Source organism: Pristiophorus japonicus, chromosome 1 (genome assembly GCF_044704955.1).
Source record: "Pristiophorus japonicus isolate sPriJap1 chromosome 1, sPriJap1.hap1, whole genome shotgun sequence".
Classification (NCBI taxonomy): Eukaryota; Metazoa; Chordata; class Chondrichthyes; family Pristiophoridae; genus Pristiophorus; species Pristiophorus japonicus.
Genome location: NC_091977.1, coordinates 519,545,239 through 519,566,988, shown reverse-complemented (window position 1 = coordinate 519,566,988; position 21,750 = coordinate 519,545,239). Strand labels below are relative to the sequence as shown.

General features: G+C 43.6%; 1 protein-coding gene across 1 annotated transcript in view; it reads left to right on the top strand.

Moving 5' to 3' along the window:
* Positions 1-21,750, top strand: part of LOC139260488 (piezo-type mechanosensitive ion channel component 2-like) — an 851,737-nt gene that overhangs the window by 531,914 nt on the left and 298,073 nt on the right. Inside the window, exon 5 of the mRNA XM_070877017.1 lies at positions 12,818-12,980. Within this exon, the coding sequence (XP_070733118.1) occupies positions 12,818-12,980 (163 nt within the window). The remainder of the gene's footprint in view (positions 1-12,817; positions 12,981-21,750) is intronic.

The window sequence follows — 21,750 nt, the reverse complement described above, 5'->3', positions numbered from 1 at the left end:
ATAACATTCTGATGTGGAAAATCCTTTTTGTAGTTTTTTTTAAGCATTGTAAAACTGTGCAACATCTAGCACGTGCTAGAGGGTCTCATGCTTTAGAAATAATCTAAATTGCAGGAGGGTCCATGCATGTTTAGAATATTGGGTGGCGCAGTGGCACACTGTCCATTCATTTCTGGGACCCGATTCGAAATCCTGTCTGGACTCTGGGTTGAAACTCTTTTTTTTGTCTGACAGCTGCTCCAGCCATATGTGAAGTGTAGACCGAGGAGGGCACAGCAAAAAACGATCCAAAATTTCACTCAGATTCGCATACAATTGTCACTGTCTCATAGGCCACAAACAAGGCAGAGGCGGGAGATAAAAATGCAGGATTATCTTTCTAAAGTTGAGATTACAGCACATTGTTGGGGCAGAGTAAAAGCAACTTTTCTTTGCCTCGGCCATACCTGATCTGGGCCCTCAAAGCGGGAAATGTGTTAGCTAGCACCGACCTTCTTTATCTGCTGAACACAAACAAAATTCATCAAAAGCGTATATATTTGACTTAAAATTATTGAAAAGTTGTTGAACGAGTATGCCTCAGCCAACCACTCAAAGGATTTTTTTTCCTATCAAAGTAATGGTGAGAATCATATTTTTTCTATTTGTGCCTATTCTCTGATGGTCGATTGCCATGAAGTAATATCTAGTGAGCTTATTTGTTAAATAGTTGGCAGTTTAAGTGAAGGCCAATTCACCACTGATGTACTGCTAAAGTGGGATATATTTGATCTGAACCGCACATCTGCAAATAGTTTAAAACTGTATTTCAGTTTTATTTATGCGAGCACCTTGAAGCATGCACATTTGGGATATTTTGAAAAATGAACAATGAAATAAAGGGTTTAGAGAGTGATTTACTTTACAGAATTAAAGATTAGGTAAGTTAGGAGATCTGATAGAGATGTTCAAAATCATAAGGGGTCTGGACAGAGTAGATAGAGAGAAACTGTTCCCATTAACACAAGTTTTGAGAACTAGAGGACACAGATTTAAGGTGATTGACAAAAGAACCAAAGTCGACATAAGAAAAAACTTTTTTACACAGGGAGTGGTTAGGATCTGGAATGCACTGCCTGAAAGGGTGGTGGAGGCAGACTCAATCACGGCCTTCATAAGGGAGTTGTATAAGTACCTGAAGGAAAACAAATTGCAAGACTACGGGAAAAGGGCCGGGGAGTGGAACTAGCTGCTCTTGTAGGGAGCCGGCATGGGCCTGATGGGTCGAATGGCCTTCTTCCGTGCTGTAACCATTCTATGGTTCTAAGTTATATAGTTTTAACAAAAGCATGGGGTTTGGCAAAGTGTGAGGAGGATTGTAAAAGATTTCAGGAAGCTATAAGCAGATTCATGGAATGGGCAGTCAGGTGGAGAGGAGCGACTTAACGTACTTGAGTGTGAGCTAATGCATTTTGAGAAGAAAAACAAGAAATGAAAGCAGACTGTCAATGGGAAGATGCTGAAGGGTGTGGATGAAGAGAGAGACCTCAAAGTTGAAATTCACATTTCCTGTAAGTGTGAGTTCAGGTAGGTGAAGGCATAAAAAAGACCAAGAGCATTTTGAGTTTTATAAATAGGGACTTAGGGGAAGACATTGGCCAGGTTTGCGCCGGCCGTTAACGCCTGCGGAGGGCGGTAATGGGGCGCTAAGGGGTTACCGCACGTGCACGGCAAAATCACCGACGCCTGCGAACTTCCCTGGCGCTTTTGCATTGGCACTAACACTTACCACCTCGGTCTCTTGCGCCCTGTAGGTCGTGAAGTCATCCAATGTGCAGTGCCCCGTTACTACCCCGGATGTAATATTCGCTCCCGCCCCCTGCAGTATCGCCAGGCATCAACAACAGCAGCTGTAGGAGACGTTATCACCTTGGCTGGCCTCTTGGGGAGCGATATTTAAAGGCAATAAAACTTTTGATAAGGTCCCAAATGGTAGACTGGTCACGAAAGTAAAAACCCATGGGATCCAGGGCAAAGTGGCATGTTGGATCCAAAATTGGCTCAAAAGCAGAAAGCAAAAGATAATGGTTGATGGGTGTTTTTGTGACTGGAAGGATGTATCCAGTGGCGTTCCGCAGGGCTCAGTGCTGGGTCCCTTGCTTTTTGTGGTATTTTTCAATGAATTGGACTTAAATGTTATGGGTATGATTAAGAAATTTGCAGATGACACTAAAATAGGCTGTGTGGTTGATTATGAAGAAGAAAGGTGCAGACTGGTTAGGCAGCAGCTGGAATATTGTGTGCAGTTCTGGTCACCACATTACAGGAAAGATGTGATTGCACTAGAAAGGGTGCAGAAGAGATTTACAAGAATGTTGCCTGGACTGGAGAATTTTGGCTATGAGGAAAGATTGGAGATACTGGGTCTCTTTTCTTTGGAACAGAGGAGGCTAAGGGGAGACCTGATTGAGGTGTATAAAATTATGAGGGGTCTGGATAGAGTGGATAGGAAGGACTTGTTTCCCTTGGCAGAGGGGTCAACAACCAGGGGGCATAGATTTAAAATAATTGGGGAGAGGTTTGGAGGAGATATGAGGGGAAATTTCTTAACCCAGAGGGTGGTGGGGGTCTGGAACTCACTGCCTGAAAGGGTGGTAGAGGCAGGAACCCTCGCCACATTTAAAATATATTTGGATGTGCACTTAAAATGCCATAACCGACAGGGCTACGGACCAAGAGCTGGAAAGTGGGATTAGGTTGGATAGCTCTTGGTCGGCCGCGCGGACACGATGGGCTGAAATGGCCTCCTTCCGTGCTGTAAATTGCTATGATTCTATGATTCGATGTATGGTCAGGTAGGGCCAGATTTATTTATATCCCCATTCTGTTGTCTCCTAATTTGTTTTGATGCTGCGATTCCTCAGCCCTGCACTCTCTCAGAGTGCTTGGGGCTGTTATGCACTTAGCACAGGTCCCGTGGCCGCACAGAGATAGCATGAGGATTGATTCAAACCTTCACTGGTAAGCGAGGGAAGGAACCTCCAAAGACAGCAGCGCTGCACGGAACATTGTGCAGTACTCTGCCGCCATCGTCCCTCTCACTCCCTTTAGCACTCTGAGAGAACTGATAGCGCTTGATTTTGTGCTCCACTCCCCTCTTGGAGCACTGAAGTGGAAGTTCCCAGGAGCAAAACATTCTTTTCGTCTGGCGATACTTTTGCGCTCCCTGAAACTTTATTGCCCTAAACGGGGCACAACGCAATTTCTAACCCATAGAGAAAACCAGAGCAGGGGAATGAGACTAGTTGGACAGCTGTTTGACAGAGCCGGCATAGGCAAGGTGAGCCTAATGTCCTCCTTCTGTGCTTCATCATTCTATTTATACAAAACATTGATAGTTATAAAGTACTTTTCAATTTTGGGCATGCCAATATAGAAAAGACTTTGAAACCACAGCGAGCATATCTTTTAGATTAACTAGGATGATGCCAAGGATGAGAAGCAGAATATTATGGGCTGAAAATTCGGTTGAAGGATTTTTAAGGTGGTTATGTTGGGCATTGGCTAAATTTAGCGCCAGGAAAGGGTTTGTGGTGGCAGCCAAAAAATTCAGTATGTGCCCTGACCGCGGAGTGGAGCACTAAGGTAAGCATTCCACACTTCTCTTGGGGCGCTAGGCTGGATGAGCAACTGAATAACTCGAACTGAAGAGCAGGATTCATAGCTCCCTAAGACAGGACTCCTTGTCAAAATAAAGAATCAGAACAAAAAAACACAAAAAACTTTCCCTATACATTACTCACCCCAAAATAAAGTTAAATCGCAAAAAAAACATCAATCACACTTACTTCATGCAGTCATTCCTTCCCTTAATGCCCCGGGGACAGCTCTGCAAGGCAGCTTTCTCTGGCGGTGTCACTACGGGGCTCCACTGGTGCAGTGCAAAACAAAGTCTGACTGAGTGTCGATACTGGGGGCATTGCATCCAGCGCAATGCCCCCGGGCGATACTCCTGTGAGTCACTGCTACCGGCACACTGAATTTGCCGAGCGGCGTGAACGCCGGCGTTCGCGGATGCAAACCCTTTAGCGCCCCTGTTTCAACCCTCCGAGGGGCGGTATCCAACCAAATTTCTAGTCTTCCATGTATCTTTAAGTATAAACATTAAAGTTTCAAGCCATCTAACCATTATTCATGCAGATTAGGAACGTTCAATCGTGCAAGCTTTTCAATGTTAAATATGATTCATACTGAAGCCATAAAGATGCATTCAAAGAAACCAATAATACAGAGCAAATCTCAGTGAGGTAACAAAACAAAATCAGAGCATCAAAGAATAACACAGCATGGAAGGAAACCATTTGGCCCAGCGGCTGGTCAACTCTTTGAAAGAGCTATCCAAATAGTCCCACTTCCCTGCTATTTCCTCATAGCCCTACAATTATTTTCCCCCTTCAAGTATTTATCCAATTCCCTTTTAAAAGTTATTATTAAATCTGCTTCCACCACTCTTTCTGACCATAACAACTCGCTGCGTAAAGAAATGTCTCCTCATCTCGTCTCTGGTTCCTTTGCCAGAAACCTTTAAATAGCTTAAATGAAATCATATGATAACACCAAAAAAATGACTTTGTTTCCTGCTGCACTTTGTTTTGTTGTGGTTTTAGTTTTACATCGGCTTTGAACCAGCTTGTTTGCAGGAAACTCACATGTAAGGCTGTTTAGCATGAGGACAGAACCATTATAACGAGCGTGATGCGTTTGGGCGCAAGGATTGATGGAGGAGTGTAAACGATTGGGGAAATTCAGGCATAACATAATTACATGCGTAACATACTGTTGCACGAGTTTGCTCAATCCTTTATGCCGCGTATTTGTTTTGTGCCCCGATTACACATGGCTGGGTGCAAATAAACAGGAAATTCCATCTCCAGATGATGAGTTCCATGTTTAGAGGACAGAAATGCTGAATCTGTCTTTAGGGGAACAGAAGAACCAATAGATTCCCAATATGTTCTTTAAGGTACAGGAGAGGTGAATGTTTCTGTTTTAAACTAAACTCAATAAGAACATAAAAACATAAGAAATAGGAGCAGGAGTAGGCCATACGGCCTCTCGAGCCTGCTCCGCCATTCAATAAGATCATGGCTGATCTGATCATGGACTCAGCTCTACTTCCCTGCCCGCTCCCCATAACCCCTTATCTCCTTATCGTTTAAGAAACTGTCTATTTCTGTCTTAAATTTATTCAATGTCCCATCTTCCACAGCTCTCTGAGGCAGCAAATTCCACAGATTTACAACCCTCTGAGAGAAGAAATTTCTCCTTATCTCTGTTTCAAATGGGCGGCCCCTTATTCTAAGATCATGCCCTCTAGTTCTAGTCTCCCCCATCAGTGGAAACATCCTCTCTGCATCCACCTTGTCAAGCCCCCTCATAATCTTATACGTTTCGATAAGATCACCTCTCATTCTTCTGAATGCCAATGAGTAGAGGCTCAACCTACTCAACCTTTCCTCATAAGTCAACCCCCTCATCCCCGGAATCAACCTAGTGAACCTTCTCTGAACTGCCTCCAAAGCAAGTCTATCTTTTCGTAAATATGGAAACCAAAACTGCATGCAGTATTCCAGATGCAGCCTCACCAATACCCTGTACAACTGTAGCAAGACTTACCTGCTTTTATACTCCGTCCCCTTTGCAATAAAGGTCAAGATACGGCCTTCCTGATCACTTGCTGTACCTGCAAACTTTCCTTTTGTGTTTCATGCACAAGTACCCCCAGGTCCCGCTGTACTGCGGCACTTTGCAATCTTTCTCCATTTAAATAATAACTTGCTCTTTTGATTTTTTTCTGCCAAGTGCATGACCTCACACTTTACAACATTATATTCCATCTGCCAAATTTTTGCCCACTCACTTAGCCTGTCTATGTCCTTTTGCAGATTTTTTGTGTCCTCCTCACACATTGCTTTCCCTCCCATCTTTGTATCGTCAGCAAACTTGGCTACGTTACACTTAGTCCCTTCTTCCAAGTCATTAATATAGATTGTAAATAGTTGGGGTCCCAGCACTGATCCCTGCTGCACCCCACTAGTTACTGGATAGTGAAATCTCTTCCCCTTTTAAACTTTGGTTTCTATTGCAACCGGTGAAACAGCCTGTATTTTGCATAAAGAAACTGACTTTTGTAGCTGGGGTACAGAGAAAAAAATACTAAGGGAGATCAGAGGTACCAATATGGGCAAAAACACAGATCTGCAGCTGTAAATTATTACTCTGATGGGGGGAAAAAATGCATGCTGTAAAAGTGATTAATATTAAAAAGTCGCTCTGTAATTGTGTGCTGGGAGTAGCTCGGGTACATTCGGCTTCTGATTTTTCTTCCGTTTTCTTTTGATGAATTGCTTGCCTTGATTTAGGGCTTCTGTTGACCACCCAACTAGATCACAAACTCACCATGTGGCACAGCACAGTCTGAACGTCCGTCCCACCACTCTGTCACTGTGTGTTGGCAACCCAATACATCGTGCATCTAAATTGCCTGCACAGCTAAGGGAAATTTACTCCTTTGCTACAAATGTTACATTAAACTGCACTAGTGGTTCACTGTTACTGATCTTTAAATATCCTTTGTTTGTAAATAACCAATCTGCCTAGCATTGTTTTCTGGCAGTCAAATATATTTAAAAAAATGTCAGCCCTCTATACTATCAGACTGCTTGTCCGACATCCAGCACTGGATGAGTAGAAATTTCCTCCAATTAAATATCAGGTAGCCGAACCCATTGTCGTGGCTTCACGCCACAAACTCCATTCCCTTTCCACTGATTCGATCTCTTTCCCCGGCAATAGTCTAAGGCTGACCAAGTCTGTTCCAACCTTGTTGTCAAATTTTATCACAAATTGAACTTCCTGCCTCGTATCTGTTCTATCACTAAGACCGCCCATTTCCAACTTTGTAATATCGCTTGTCTCCGCCTTTACCTCAGCTTACTTGTTGCTGAAACCTTCGTCCATGCCTTTATCGCCTCTAGACTTGACTATTCCAAAGCTCTCCTGGTCGACCTCCCTAGTTCTACCCTCCATAAACTTTAGGTCTTTGCAAAACTTTGCTGCCTTTGCTAACTCGCACCAAATCCCGCTCACCCATCTCCCCCTGTGCTCGCTGACCTGCATTGGCTCCCAGTTAAGCAACACCTCAATATATCTCTTATCTCTAATCTCCTCCAGGCCTATAATCCCCCTAGACCTCTGCACTCTGCCTATTCTGGCCTTTCGAATATCTCCGATTTTAAATATTTTACCATTGGCAGTCATGCCTGGAATTTCCTCCCGAAATCTCTTTGCCTCTCCATTTCTTTTTTCTCCTTAAAACCTAACTTTCCAACCAAGCTTTTGGTCATCTGCCCTAACATCTCCTTATATGGCTCGGTGTCAAATTTTGTTTCCTATCCCTTGATACACTTAAGTGATACCTGGGTGTCATGGTACATCAGTCATTGAAGGTTGGCATGCAGGTACAGCAGGTGGTTAAGAAAGCAAATGGCATGTGCCTTCATAGCGAGGGGATTTGAGTACAGGGGCAGGGAGGTGTTACTACAGTTGTACAGGGCCTTGGTGAGGCTACACCTGGAGTATTGTGTACAGTTTTGGTCTCCTAACCTGAGGAAGGACATTCTTGCTATTGAGGGAGTGCAGCGAAGGTTCACCAGACTGATTCCCGGGATGGCGGGACTGACCAATCAAGAAAGACTGGATCAACTGGGCTTGTATTCACTGGAGTTCAGAAGAATGAGAGGGGACCTCATAGAAACGTTTAAAATTCTGATGGATTTAGACAGGTTAGATGCAGGAAGAATGTTCCCAATGTTGGGGAAGTCCAGAACCAGGGGTCACAGTCTAAGGAGAAGGGGTAAGCCATTTAGGACCGAGATGAGGAGAAACTTCTTCACCCAGAGAGTGGTGAACCTGTGGAATTCTCTACCACAGAAAGTTGTTGAGGCCAATTCACTAAATATATTCAAAAAAGAGTTAGATGTAGTCCTTACTACTAGGGGGATCAAGGGGTATGGCGAGAAAGCAGGAATGGGGTACTGAAGTTGCATGTTCAGCCATGAACTCATTGAATGGCAGTGCAGGCTCGAAGGGCCGAATGGCCTACTCCTGCACTATTTTCTATGTCTATGTTTCTATGTTAACAAACAAAAACCTATCTCAATCTTGAAAGCTCCAATTGTCCCAGCATCCACAGAGTTCCAGAATTCCATTACCATTTGTGTGTAAAAGTGCTTCTTGATTTTCTTCCGAAATAGCCTTACTCTAATTTTAAGATGATGTCCCCTTGTTCTTGATTCCCTCACCAGAGGAATTAGTTTCTCTGTATCTACCCTATTGAATCCTTTTAACGTTTTAAACATCTCGACCAGATCACTCCTCAATCTTCTATACTGGGTGAGGGCTGGGAGGAGGGGGTGTAGAACCAGCGTTTACCTGATCCAGTGGGTTTCACACCAGGCGAGTTAGGTTAAAATGACCCCCATTGTTTCACAAAACTTTTACGACTTGAGCTGTTTTGCATCCTGCTACTGCATCACTACTGTCAGGAGGTCTGTAGACAGCCCTCACCAGAGTCTTACATCTTTTGCTGTTTCTTAATTAATTTTGAATGGCCAGAAAATCATGGGAAGGGGACAGCGAATTTCTGCGAGAAGTGCATAGTCAGTAAATAAGGTCCAACCAGCTTGTCTCCTCCTCCAGAGACACGTATAAATGGAGATAAAACAGATACCGAGCGTAAAGTTTGAGCATAAGTATATTACGCATGTAATTACGCTATACTTGAATTTCCTCAATCTATCATGCCCCTCTATTGATCCTTGCCCCCACATGCATCTCGGCTCTGCCCCCAAGCTAAAGAGCCATATGTGAAATTCCTGCAATTATGCTGGGTCAAAACAGGTGTAAAACTGAGCCTAGTATTTGAGGAGCAGCAAGAAGCAGTCATTTTTTGGGGTATTTTGTTGTGATTTTTTTAAAACAATTATTCTTTAATTTGAACAAAAGGAAAATACTGTGGATGCTGGAAATCTGAAATAAAAACAGAAAATGCTGGAAATACTCAGCAGGTCAGGCGGTATCTGTGAAGTGAGAAACAGAGCTAACGTTTCAGGTCGATGACCCTTCGTGAGAATTGGATAAAGTTAGAGATATAACAGGTTTTTAAGCAATTGTAGGGGCCGGGAAAGGGGGGAGGGGAGGTAACAACAAAAGGGAAGGTTTGTGATAGGGTGGAAGGCAGAAGCGATTAAGAGACAAAAGGGATGATGATGCAAGGCAAAAGGAGATGGTAATGGAACAAGTTAAGAAACAAAAGATGAGTCTAGATAGGGTGTAAATGGATATATAATCAACTGATGCCGTGGGAAAGAGAAAAAAAACAGGAAAAAAAAAATGGGAGCAGGGATTACGGTTGAACTCAATGTTGAGTCCAGGAGGTTGTAAAATGCCTAAATGAAAGATGAGGTGCTGTTCCTCGAGCTTAGGTTGAGCTTCATTGGCACAGTGTAAGAGTCTTTAATTTATACTCTCTGAGACCTGCACTGTATTTTCGGTTTCTTGGAATGCATTTTTATGGCTTCGGTATGAGTCACGCTTAAAATGTAAAAATTTCCACGATATATACCATTCCTGACCGAAAGGGTAATGTGCCCCCTGGTATCTTGCAGTACAGTTCTACAATTAGGTACTTAGAAGTGCGGGGATAAGCTCCTGCTAATTTCTCTATCCAGCTCAGTGCAGTTACGCCTGACCTCAACTTAGCATCTCGCACCGAGGACACAGCTGCGATCAGAACCCCCCCCCCCCCGCCACCCTGTGGGGAACCAGATGTGGAGTGGGTGATAGGGGTGGGGGCAGGTGAGTGAAACCAAGTACAAGCCGATGTACAATGAATGTTATGTGCAGCTCTTTTACAGACTAGGCAGCTAAACATAACACTGCAGTTCTGTGGGCTCAAGGAAATCTTATCCAGACAGGACTGTGAGATCTTGTGTGAATGTTTGTGGATGACTCATACTATTTTTATTGCTGTGTTTGCTGCAGACAGGGTGAATGATTCCTTGCCAATATTTGTCCACATTGCAGAACAGATGTAGAAATAAATATGTCTTTTTGGTGTGAAGGTCAGTTTGTTCCCTTTGGTTTTCTAAAAAAAAAGTATGCTTCATCTTCCAACTTTGTTGATTTTTACATCGGTATTGAAACATGGAACTTTTCCTGATTAGCATTCATAACATGTGTGTTCAGGTTTTCGTTTCATTAAATGATTGAATGTAAAAATATAATTATTTCTGTGTTTTTACTCTTGGGGACAGTAGAATATTGGATTAGAACACTGCTCTTTCACCTCTGAAACTAGGTTCAGATGTATCATGCATCCTACTCTAAGTGGTTACTGTCCAAAACTGTAGTTCTCCTTACCTCCATCAGCTTACCCTTCTTTGTCGTCACATAATCATTGCATCAACTGTGTCATCTGTGGCTCAGTGGGTAGTACTCTTGTCTCTGAGTCCGAAGGTTGTAGGTTCAAGACCCACTCCAGAAATTTGAGCACAAAAATCTAGGCTGACACTCCAGTGCAGTGTTAGAGGTGCCGTCTTTCAGATGAGACATTAAACAAAGGCCCCCTCAGCTCTCTCAAGTGGATATAAAAGATCCCATGGCACTATTTCGAAGAAGAGCAGGGGAGTTATCCCTGGTGTCCAGGCCAATATTTATCCCTCAAACAACGTAACAAAAACAGATTATCTGGTCATTATCACATTGCTGTTTGTGGGAGCTTGCTTGTGTGCAAATTGGCTGCTGCGTTTCCTACATTACAACAGTGACTACACTCCAAAAGAGCTTCATTAGCTGTAAAGCGCTTTGAGATGTCTGGTGGTCGTGAAACGTGCTAGATAAATGCAAGTCTTTCTTTACTTCCTGATTTACCTTGTCTTCCCAACCATGGTACAGTTCTGCACTATGCACCTTTACCCTTCCTCTAGGTATCTCAATAAAAAAGAAACAAGATGAGTAAAAAATAAAAAATAGATTATTTAAAAAGGTCTTTTGTACTCTGCTTTCAATCTTATTTTTATTTACTTCTTTAAGCTTGCACTATGGCAGCAGTTGAAAGAATGTGGTAAAACAAAAGGATATCCGTTGCCTCTCATAGAGTACAGTAGTTATTTCTACAGGTGAGCTTCCCCAGATAAAGAAATACTTGAAAGAAAGATTTGCTTTTATATAGTGCTTTTCCTGACCTCAGGATGTCCCCTAAGCACTTTAATGCCAATGAAGCGCTTTTTGTTTGAAGTATAGTCAATGTTGTAGGAATGCGGCAGCCAATTTGCGCAGAGCAGAGTCCCACAAACATCAATGAGATAATGACCCTATAATCTGTGTTCTAGTGGTGTTGGTCGAGTGCCTATTGGAATGATTTAACACAAGTGTGTTTGAAATGAGCTATTTACATCTTTTTATGAGGATTATGGTGCGGGTGCTGTAGTGTGCTTTTTTTTTAAACAGAATTTTATAACCTTCTCACAATCCTCCATGTGCTACTTGCTAATCTGAGCCATACAGAGCCAAGGAGATGGGGAAAAACAGGAGGAAATCGTTTGAAATATTGGAATATATTTTTGTCTTCACCCCTTGGGTGGCAATCTGCCAGTGCAGTTCGCCCAACTGGTATAGCAAGCCCCTCAACATTGGTTGGGAATGGTGCATGCCATGGGATTCTGGTGAAATAAGGGAAGAAAGCACCTCAAAGACAGGGACTCTAACTGCTTAATAACGCTTTTGAGTAAGTATTGTAAAAGATGAAAGCTTGTGATCAAGATTGTGCTTAGTGTTACATTAGATCTGGAACTATGAATTCTTGTTGCAATTTAATATCCAAGGCCAATCTCATCTTCAAAGGACTCGCGCCTCTCCTGGGCCCTGATCACATCCCTCTACAGTTCCTCGCCGCTCCTGAGTAAGAAGGGACTTTGTTGCTGTCAGATGGCAGTGACCTGTTTTAGGATAGGAAATGAGAAACGTAACTGTGTGAAATTTGCACTATACGTGAATCAGGTTTTTTTAAAAATAAAATGATCATACTGCAGATGGGTTTGTAAGAGCAGTCTTTTAATCATAAGGTGAAGCAAAGACGCATTTTAACCAAATGAAGAGTGATTAATACAAGTTTAACTTGCTTTTATTTGCTACTTTTTAAGAAATCGAATATTGCTCCAGGGATGAATTTATGGTCTTGTTGCTGATGCAAGTTAATAAAAACCTTAAAAACATAAAAAGTGGAGAAAATGGAACTTACTTTTGAAATCAGAAAAACGATTCTCTGTTTATATTTTTCTACTTTCTCATTTTCTACTGGCCAACCCAATTAGCACATCTGTCTGCTGAAAAATACAAACTGCCTGGGGGCAACAACGGTTGCCTTTGTCAGAAACAAATCTGAGAATTTTTTTTAATTTGGAAAATTGTTTAAACCCAGAAAAAAAACAGGAAAGTGATGTTCATTTTACCGTAAACAAACTTGCAGAATGGGCATGTAAATGACAAATGATTTTCCATATAGATAAGTGTGAAGTGGTGCATTTTAGTCGGAGGAATAAGGAAGAAAATACTCCTTGGAAAATAAGATAGCATCAGTACTAGTCTCTTAGTACTAGAAAGATCAATTGAGTATTAATATTGTATACAAAATGCAAGTACATTTAACTAAAGTGCTACATTAATTTTTTTTAAATATTCACATTTACTTAAGATGCATATTTTTTTTTCTTCACAGTGTGAGTGGGGCAGATGCTGGGAACATTATAAGACTTTTTGCTCCAGATGTTGGAATGTTTGTTGCTGGCTTGGCTACATGGCTCATCTGTAAAAGCTTAGTTCAGAAGCCACCGAAAGACGACATGGCAGTGTACAACCCAGAGTTCCAGAATGAAGAACTGGTAAAACTCTTTTTTTTTCCTTTTCATTTTCTTTTACCTTAGCTTTGACAATGAAACAGGAACCTTGTTTGCAAATCCAAGGTTTTGGGCTTCTGTGTAACGAGGTTGTTGCTTTAGTGACTCTTTGTTTATTTGCCAAACTGTTAAAAAGCAGATGGTTCACTGACATAATGGATAAGGCATGTGCTTCAGGCTGTTGTGGTGCCATTTTCCAGTTTAGTCCTGGCACTGATGGACCCTGAAACCTATCACCCACGTCGTGATTGGTTTTGTTACTTGTCAGTTGAGCCATTGTTCAACACTACCTCCAGTGCGCCAGCGCAACCTTCGATCGCCTGAGGAAGAGAGTGTTCGAAGATCAGGCCCTCAAATCTGGCACCAAGCTTATGCTCTAGAGGGCTGCAGTGATATCCGCCCTCCTGTATGGCTCAGAGATGTGGACCATATACAGTAGACATCTCAAATCGCTGGAGAAATACCACCAACGATGTCTCCGCAAGATCCTGCAAATCCCCTGAGAGGACAGATGCACCAACATCAGTGTTCTCAATCAGACCAGCATCACCAGCATCAAAGCACTGACCACACTCGACCAGCTCCGTTGGGCAGGCCACATTATTCGCATGCCCGACACGAGACTCCCAAAGCAAACGCTCTACTCGTAACTCCTACAAGGCAAGTGAGCCCAGGTGGGCAGAGGAAACGCTTCAAGGACACCCTAAAAGCCTTCTTCATAAAGTGCAACATCCCCACCGACACCTGGGAGTCCCTGGCCAAAGACTGCCCTAAGTGGAGGAAGAGCATCCGGGAGGGCGCTGAGCACCTCGAGTCTCGTCGCCGAGAGCATGCAGAAAACAAGCGCAGGCAACGGAAGGAGCGTGCGGCAAACCAGACTCCTCATCCACCCTTTCCTTCAATGACTGTCTGTTCCACCTGTGACAGAGACTGTAATTCCCGTATTGGACTGTTCAGTCACCTGAGAACTCACTTTTAGAGTGGAAGCAAGTCTTCCTCGATTTCGAGGGACTGCCTATGATGATGATGATGACTTGTTGAATTGTAGTAGCTGTTGTAAAGTAGGTAATCAAGAATAACATCTCTTAGTATGACTTTACGATTTGCCTCAACTCAAGACTGGAAAACAGCTCCTGGTGTTTCTCTGTCCAATGTTACGTCTCCCACACATACACTACACATTCATGCTAAGTTTGAACTATGTGTTCATCAACCTTAATTGCACCTGTGTAAGGATGATTTATTCATCTTTAATCTCAAACTTCTAGCGATCGAGACTAAAATCCCAAACTGACTTATCCCACTTCTATTTTGGGCTGCAATTTTGTTTTCAGACTCTGTCCTAATAAAGATGCCCTGGAAATAGATAGAGATAATGCTCCAAGCTGATACATGAATCACTATCCATGGGGACTATTTTATAAACGGGCCCTTTGATAGCATATATAAAATAGTTACTGAGACTCTCGTGCATTATACATACCTGCATTATTTACTGGGAGGATTTCACTTTTTTTATAGTGCGAGCTCTGTTTATTTTCTGAATGTCAGAGTGACAGGAACTCACACAGAGTGGCAGGGAATTCGTGGAAACTTGAATAGAGGGAAAGGAAGAAACAAAGAATGAAAGAAAAACAGAAGATAAGAAAAAAAAAATCATCTGGATGAGGAAAAACAAAGAGAGACAGAGGATTACTTGATAAATAGTTCTGAGGAAGGATTGTTTTTCCGCCCATCCCAGTTCATTACTTTAAAAAGTCCCGACAGACCCCCTGTCACAGTATCCAGCTGTTTCTTAAATGATTTCAGGGTTTTTGGCTCCACTAACCTATACAAGAGCCTATTACACAGGTTGAATCTTGGTCTCTGGGAACATGTTTCTGACATGTTTCTGATTTGTGTTGCAATACTTTGCTAGTTGTTCTGCTGCCACAGTTTAACTTAAAGTAGAGTTTCACACTTGCCTTTCAAGGCGGGTGCTCGGAGTCTGACTTGTGGACTCTGCACGTGGCTTAAATTTCTCAGTGACCAAAGCGAGTAAAGTCTGACTCGAGATAGTCTGACCAGAGCACTAGATAGGCTCAGCATGTTTTGATCTGATATGATACGTTCCAGTTTTCGCTATATAGTCGAGTTTTTTGCTGAGCTACAGTGACTGGACATGTTGAGGTCGAGTCTACCAATATCCTATTCCCTGGAAATTTGTCAATGCTGTGCCCATTTTACAGGCATAAAACGGGCAGCCAAAGCATCCAGTTTGGTGGTTGGAGTGCATGCGCATATTCTGGCAGTGGATGTGTGCTGCCTGCCATATTGGTAAAGGCAGAAAAGGTGGCGTCCAAGGCCCATGTCTCAAACGGGCATCACCTTTACATGGGCCCTCTACTGTAGGGCTGAAGAACATTGCTGACTCCCACTTGGCCCTCTACCAATCACCTACCCTCCCTCACGATCACCCCCCTGTCTCCCAATCGCCACCTACTCCCAAACAACAGTGACTACACTTAAAATAAAGTACTTCTTTGGCTGTAAAGCACTTTGAGACATCCGGTGGTCGTGAAAGTCACTATATAAATCCAAGTCTTTCTTTCTTTTTACTCCCAATCGCCTAAAAAGAAAAACTTGCATTGATACAGCGCATTGCACGACCTCAGGACATCCCAAAGCGCTTTACAGCCAAATGAGGTGCTTTTGAATTATAATCACTGAAATAATGTAGGCACCGACTGCCCTCCTGAGGGCCCCCTTGCTCTCTGCATCCTTTCTTGTCTGTACGGTTTAGTGCCGCACCAGTCAATACAATGTCCAATAGACCATTGCAGGAGCTCCAGTAGTGCAGTTCAGCTGAAGCATCCATGAAACATTTGGTTACATTAAACGCACAGTGTGACTCTCCCCTTCCAGGATCTATCTGAGCATCTCTGTCGGCGTCGCTTCGCCAGCGAGCTTGGAAATGCCCAGCTACTAAATGAGGCATGTGACCCGATACTGGGTGTGTCTCAAGCCTACCCATTCCGGCACCTGCTCGAAACTGGTGAGAGTGGGGGGGGGGGGGGGCGGTGGGGAGGGGGGGGCAAGTTGGTGCAGTTCAATTTCAAGGCCGATCTGTTTCAACTTGACTCATAGCTGTTTCAACAACAAGTGGTGTGTGTATGTCACCCATTTTTATTGCTGGGTGTAATACTTTACTAGATTTAATTAAACTTGGGTCAACAAGATTGAAGGAAAAAGTAGAGTATGAAAAAAGTCATTGGCAATCCGAGAAAGAAATGGAAAGTTCTAACCGTATACGAAAACGAACTAAAAATTTGTCGTTATAGACTTGAAAGGCATGGAAACACTTTATTTTCTATACTTTCTCTGTGTATTCATAATTACATGTACAGAAAATATACAAATCAAAATGTGCTTGATATAGGAAAAACCTGATCATGAAGAGTTGTGTAGGACTCTGTGAAGGCCACAACCACAGCATAGTGCTGCATGAAATAAAAGGTAACTCCCTTACTAACTACACTCACTAAATCATTCAGGCCACAAAGACTTTTTCAACTTGTAACTCACAATAAGTGGTATGTTTGAAGATTTATATCTTTACTCCTGATCCATTGAAGCAGCTGCCTTTAATAAGAAAAGCTGGTGAAGAAGGCGACTAATCATATGAATTGAAATGGCTAGATTGTTTAACTAACAGAAAATGTTTTTTAAAAACAGCTGAATATATGTGGGAAAAATCCACAGGACTGACGCCTGGGACTTGCTATTTGGATATTAGGATGTGTAAAAAATACCACTCGAGTATGAAGTTGGTACATTGGTTGATAAACTCTTGCCTGTGAACTAGAAGGTTTTGAGTTTAACTCCCACCACAGGATGTGAGTACACAATTTGGATTGATATATTCCGAGATGTAAAACTGTCTACCAGTCTACATGGATGAAAAGTTTTCAGCATCAATCAATATCATCAAAATGAGCAGATTGGTCAATGATGTTTCTATAGATATGGCCCTTACGGCTAAAGGGATCAAGGGATATGTAGAGAAAGCAGGAAAGGGGTACTGAGGTGAATGATCAAGCCATGATCTTATTGAATGGTGGTGCAGGCTCGAAGGGCCGAATGGCCTACTCCTGCACCTATTTTCTATGTTTCTATGTTTCTATGATCATATTTGGGGTCTTGCACAATTTTTTCCTGACACATCAATCACTGTAACTTAATGTACATGAAGGGCTAGATTTTGCCAACCTCGGGGGACGTCAGTGGCGGGTCCTGGCCTCGCTGCTGGCTCCAGCCCGTTGTCCAAAATTATTTTCCTCTGATTGGGCTTGTTAAGCCCGCCCAGTGCGTTTCCCGGCTAATTGAAGGAAGCGGGTTTGATGACGTCATATAATGACGCATCATCAGCCGGTTTCCTTAAAGGGACATGTAAAAATTAACTCAGACATTTATGCTGTCAGTGTTCTACAGCATTGAGTTGCTGCAAACACTGACCAACACTGCACAAAGGTGCACGCCTGCACCCAGGCTCTCCCATGACTCCCTCCATATACTTAAAGGGAGTCACAACAAGCAGGGAGATTCTCTTCCCTTCCCATGGGTGGAAGAGACCTCCCCAAGAGACCAACGCAGCCTGGTTGCACATTGCACAAGAGGACACAAGCAGGGATGTCATCAGGAGGACCTGGCTGCAGTGGTACAAACCTTTCAATGATCTCAGTAGATCACAAAAAGTTACTGCAAAGCCCCACTCAACCTCATCCTGCTGTGCCACTCATCACATCCCCATCACTCTGCCTTCCCTACCCTACTCCTGCCCATCCTTACTCACACCAACTTACCTTGCACCTCCACCTATCCCTCTCGATCTACATATCATTTCCCCATCTCACTCACCCACTTCATCCTTGTCCAATCATACCAACTATCAACACACAACAGTAGGTACTTGTGTGTTTTCACCAATGTTCATGTGAAGTTCCTGTTAATGTGCTGTCAAACATTTAAATCCTTATTTTCAGCACTTTGCATTCTTGGACAGATCTGTGTGCACATTTGGAAGTGGCTTAATGAGCTGCAGTGAATGTGAGACATAACAGTACACCGCGCAATGCTGTTGAGTGTGAAAGGAATGGCTTGGACATTGTAGGGATGTTTTATGGTGTTGGTGTGGGGAGGTGCCAACCTGGTGCATCATGTGGCAGCCAGGGTGGGCAGCTTCAAGAGAAGTAAATGTGGCCTTGGTGAGGCCATTCCTGGTGTCCTGGACAGTAATGTGGTCAGGTGCTGATGCCCTGAATCTTGTGCAGCATCAGGTGATTGCAGAGAAGGTTGATGTTGTTGTTGGTGCTGGTGGTGCGCCTGGTGATGCTGGTGTTGGGGCTGATCATGGTGGGATTCTGAGGACCAAAATGCAATAGTTTCAATGGCACCGATGCTGATGGAATAGATGGCAGGTGAAGTAGAGATGAAAGAAGTGATCTGTCAATGTTGAGAGAGATTCTTCCAATGAGGTGACATTGGATTGAGAGTTTGTTCCAAACACCCGCAACCTGCATAAAGTTCAATCTGTCTTCCTAATGCAGTAAGCAGCAGCTTCTGAGCTTCGAACGTGAACAGCTGTGAGATGGGAGTTTTTATAGCATATTTCCAGCTGTCAAGTAATGAGATGATTCCACGGCCACTTAACTCCCACCCTGCTTACCTGACGTGAACCCTGAGCAGTGTGGACCACATTGGCGAACTGCTAAACTCTGAAGGTGAGCTGAAAATAATTGTTAATCCTCTGTTAACAAGGTCATAACGACCTGAATTGCTTCCCCCATGGCTGCAGGTCGGGTCTGCTCAGTGCTCACAGACCCGACATTTAGGAAAGGTGGTGGCGGCAGATTGACAGTGGGGTCCCGAACCGCTGTTTAAAAAAAACATTTTTCCAGCCGACCTGCCACCTATCGTGTCCGCCAACCCCCCTAAAAGATTCCCCCCGAAGTAGTTTGAGATTTTGTTTTAATTCACAGGATGTGGACGTCACTGGCAATGCCAGCATTTATTGCCCATCTCTAATTGTCCTTCATCATCACAGGCAGTCCCTCGAAATCGAGGAAGCCTTGCTTCCCCTCTAAAAATGAGTTCTCAGGTGGCTGATCAGTCCAATACGAGAATTACAGTCTCTGGGACAGACAGTGGTTGAAGGAAAGGGTGGGCGGGGAGTCTGGTTTGCCGCACGCTCCTTCATTTGCCTGCGCTTGTTTTCTGCATGCTCTCGGCGACGAGACTTGAGGTGCTCAGCGCCCTCCCAGATGCTCTTCCTCCACATAGGGCGGTCTTTGGCCAGGGATACCCAGGTGTCGGTGGGGATGTTGCACTTTATGAAGGAGGCTTTGAGGGTGTCCTTGAAACGTTTCCTCTGCCCACCTGGGGATCGCTTGCCGTGTAGGAGTTCCGAGTAGAACGCTTGCTTTGGGAGTCTTGTGTCGGGCATGCAGACAATGTGGTTCACCCAACGGAATTGGTCGAGTGTGGTTAGTGCTTTGATGCTGGTTGAGAAGGTGGTGGTGAGCCACCGCCTTGAACCGCGGTTGTCCGTGTGGTGAAGGTACTGTTAGAATTAGTGGTATTGAGTGGTTTGCTAGGCCATTTCAGAGTGCACATTGTGATGGGTCTAGAAACATAGAAAATAGGTGCAGGAGTAGGCCATTCGGCCCTTCTAGCCTGCACCGCCATTCAATGAGTTCATGGCTGAACATGCAACTTCAGTACCCCATTCCTGCTTTCTCACCATACCCCTTGATTCCCCTAGTAGTAAGGACTTCATCTAACTCCTTTTTGAATATATTTAGTGAATTGGCCTCAACAACTTTCTGTGGTAGAGAATTCCACAGGTTCACCACTCTCTGGGTGAAGAAGTTTCTCCTCATCTCGGTCCTAAATGGCTTCCCCCTTATCCTTAGACTGTGTCCCCTGGTTCTGGACTTCCCCAACATTGGGAACATTCTTCCTGCATCTAACCTGTCTAACCCCGTCAGAATTTTAAACGTTTCTATGAGGTCCCCTCTCATTCTTCTGAACTCCAGTGAATACAAGCCCAGTTGATCCAGTCTTTCTTGATAGGTCAGTCCCGCCATCCCTGGAATCAGTCTGGTGAACCTTCGCTGCACTCCCTCAATAGCAAGAATGTCCTTCCTCAGGTTAGGAGACCAAAACTGTACACAATACTCCAGGTGTGGCCTCACCAAGGCCCTGTACAATTGTAGCAACACCTCCCTGCCCCTGTACTCAAATCCCCTCGCTATGAAGGCCAACATGCCATTTGCTTTCTTAACCGCCTGCTGTACCTGCATGCCAACCTTCAATGACTGATGTACCATGACACCGAGGTCTCTTTCCACCTCCCCTTTTCCTAATCTGTCACCATTCAGATAATAGTCTGTCTCTCTGTTTTTACCACCAAAGTGGATAACCTCACATTTATCCACATTATACTTCATCTGCCATGCATTTGCCCACTCACCTAACCTATCCAAGTCGCTCTGCAGCCTCATAGCATCCTCCTCGCAGCTCACACTGCCACCCAACTTAGTGTCATCCGCAAATTTGGAGATACTACATTTAATCCCCTCGTCTAAATCATTAATGTACAATGTAAACAGCTGGGGCCCCAGCACAGAACCTTGCGGTACCCCACTAGTCACTGCCTGCCATTCTGAAAAGTCCCTATTTACTCCTACTCTTTGCTTCCTGTCTGACAACCAGTTCTCAATCCATGTCAGCACACTACCCCCAATCCCATGTGCTTTAACTTTGCACATTAATCTCTTGTCTGGAGTCACATATCGGCCAGACTGGGTAAGGACGACAGCTTTTCCCTCCCTGAAGGACATTAGTGAACCAGATGGATTTTTACAACAAACCGATAGTTTCACAGTCACCGTTACTGATACTAGCTTTTGTTTCCAGATTTATTTAATGAACTGAATTTAAATTCCCCGGCTGCCATGGTGGGATTTGAACTCATGTCTCTGGATCATTAATCCAGTCCTCTGGATTAGTCCAGTAACACACCATACCTGATGTTTCCAATAGAAATGATAAAACGCTGTGCCAGAAAAAAAAAATGAAAACAATTAATACCTACTTTCTTCCACTAGAGAGCACTCTATTCCTTGCATAGTTTATAAATGGCGTCAACTGACAAAAACACACTCGGGTTGAGTTTCCACTCATAGTATTAACAGATTCCATGCCGAAACAGCGCAAAAGAGTAAGGAATTTTAAACGTAATTGAACTATGCCCTCAAGCCACTTGCGCTCATGTTTTCCGCCATCTTTTATTTTGATTCAAGATTCAATTCACCCGAACCAACCCTCCGCCCCGTCCCCATGGAACTGGCCACACCCTCAGGTGAAAATTGTGAGATTCTGGTTCAGGAAAGCTCTTAAACCTGTGCTCAATTTATTAGGCACGCAGGCACGAGTTGTCCATGCTGGTATTTATGCTCCACACAAGCCTTATTCCTTCCCTACTGCATATAACCCTATCAGCATAACCCTCTATTCCTTTCTGCCTCATGTGTTTATCTAGCTTCCCCTTAAATGCATCTATGCTATTTGCCTCAACTGCTCCTTGTGGTAGTGAGTTCCACATTCCAACCATTCTCTGGGTAAAGAAGTTTCTCCTGAATTATCTATTGGGTTTATTAGTGACTATCTTATGTCTATGTCCCCTAGCTTTGGTCTCGCCCACAAATGGAAACGT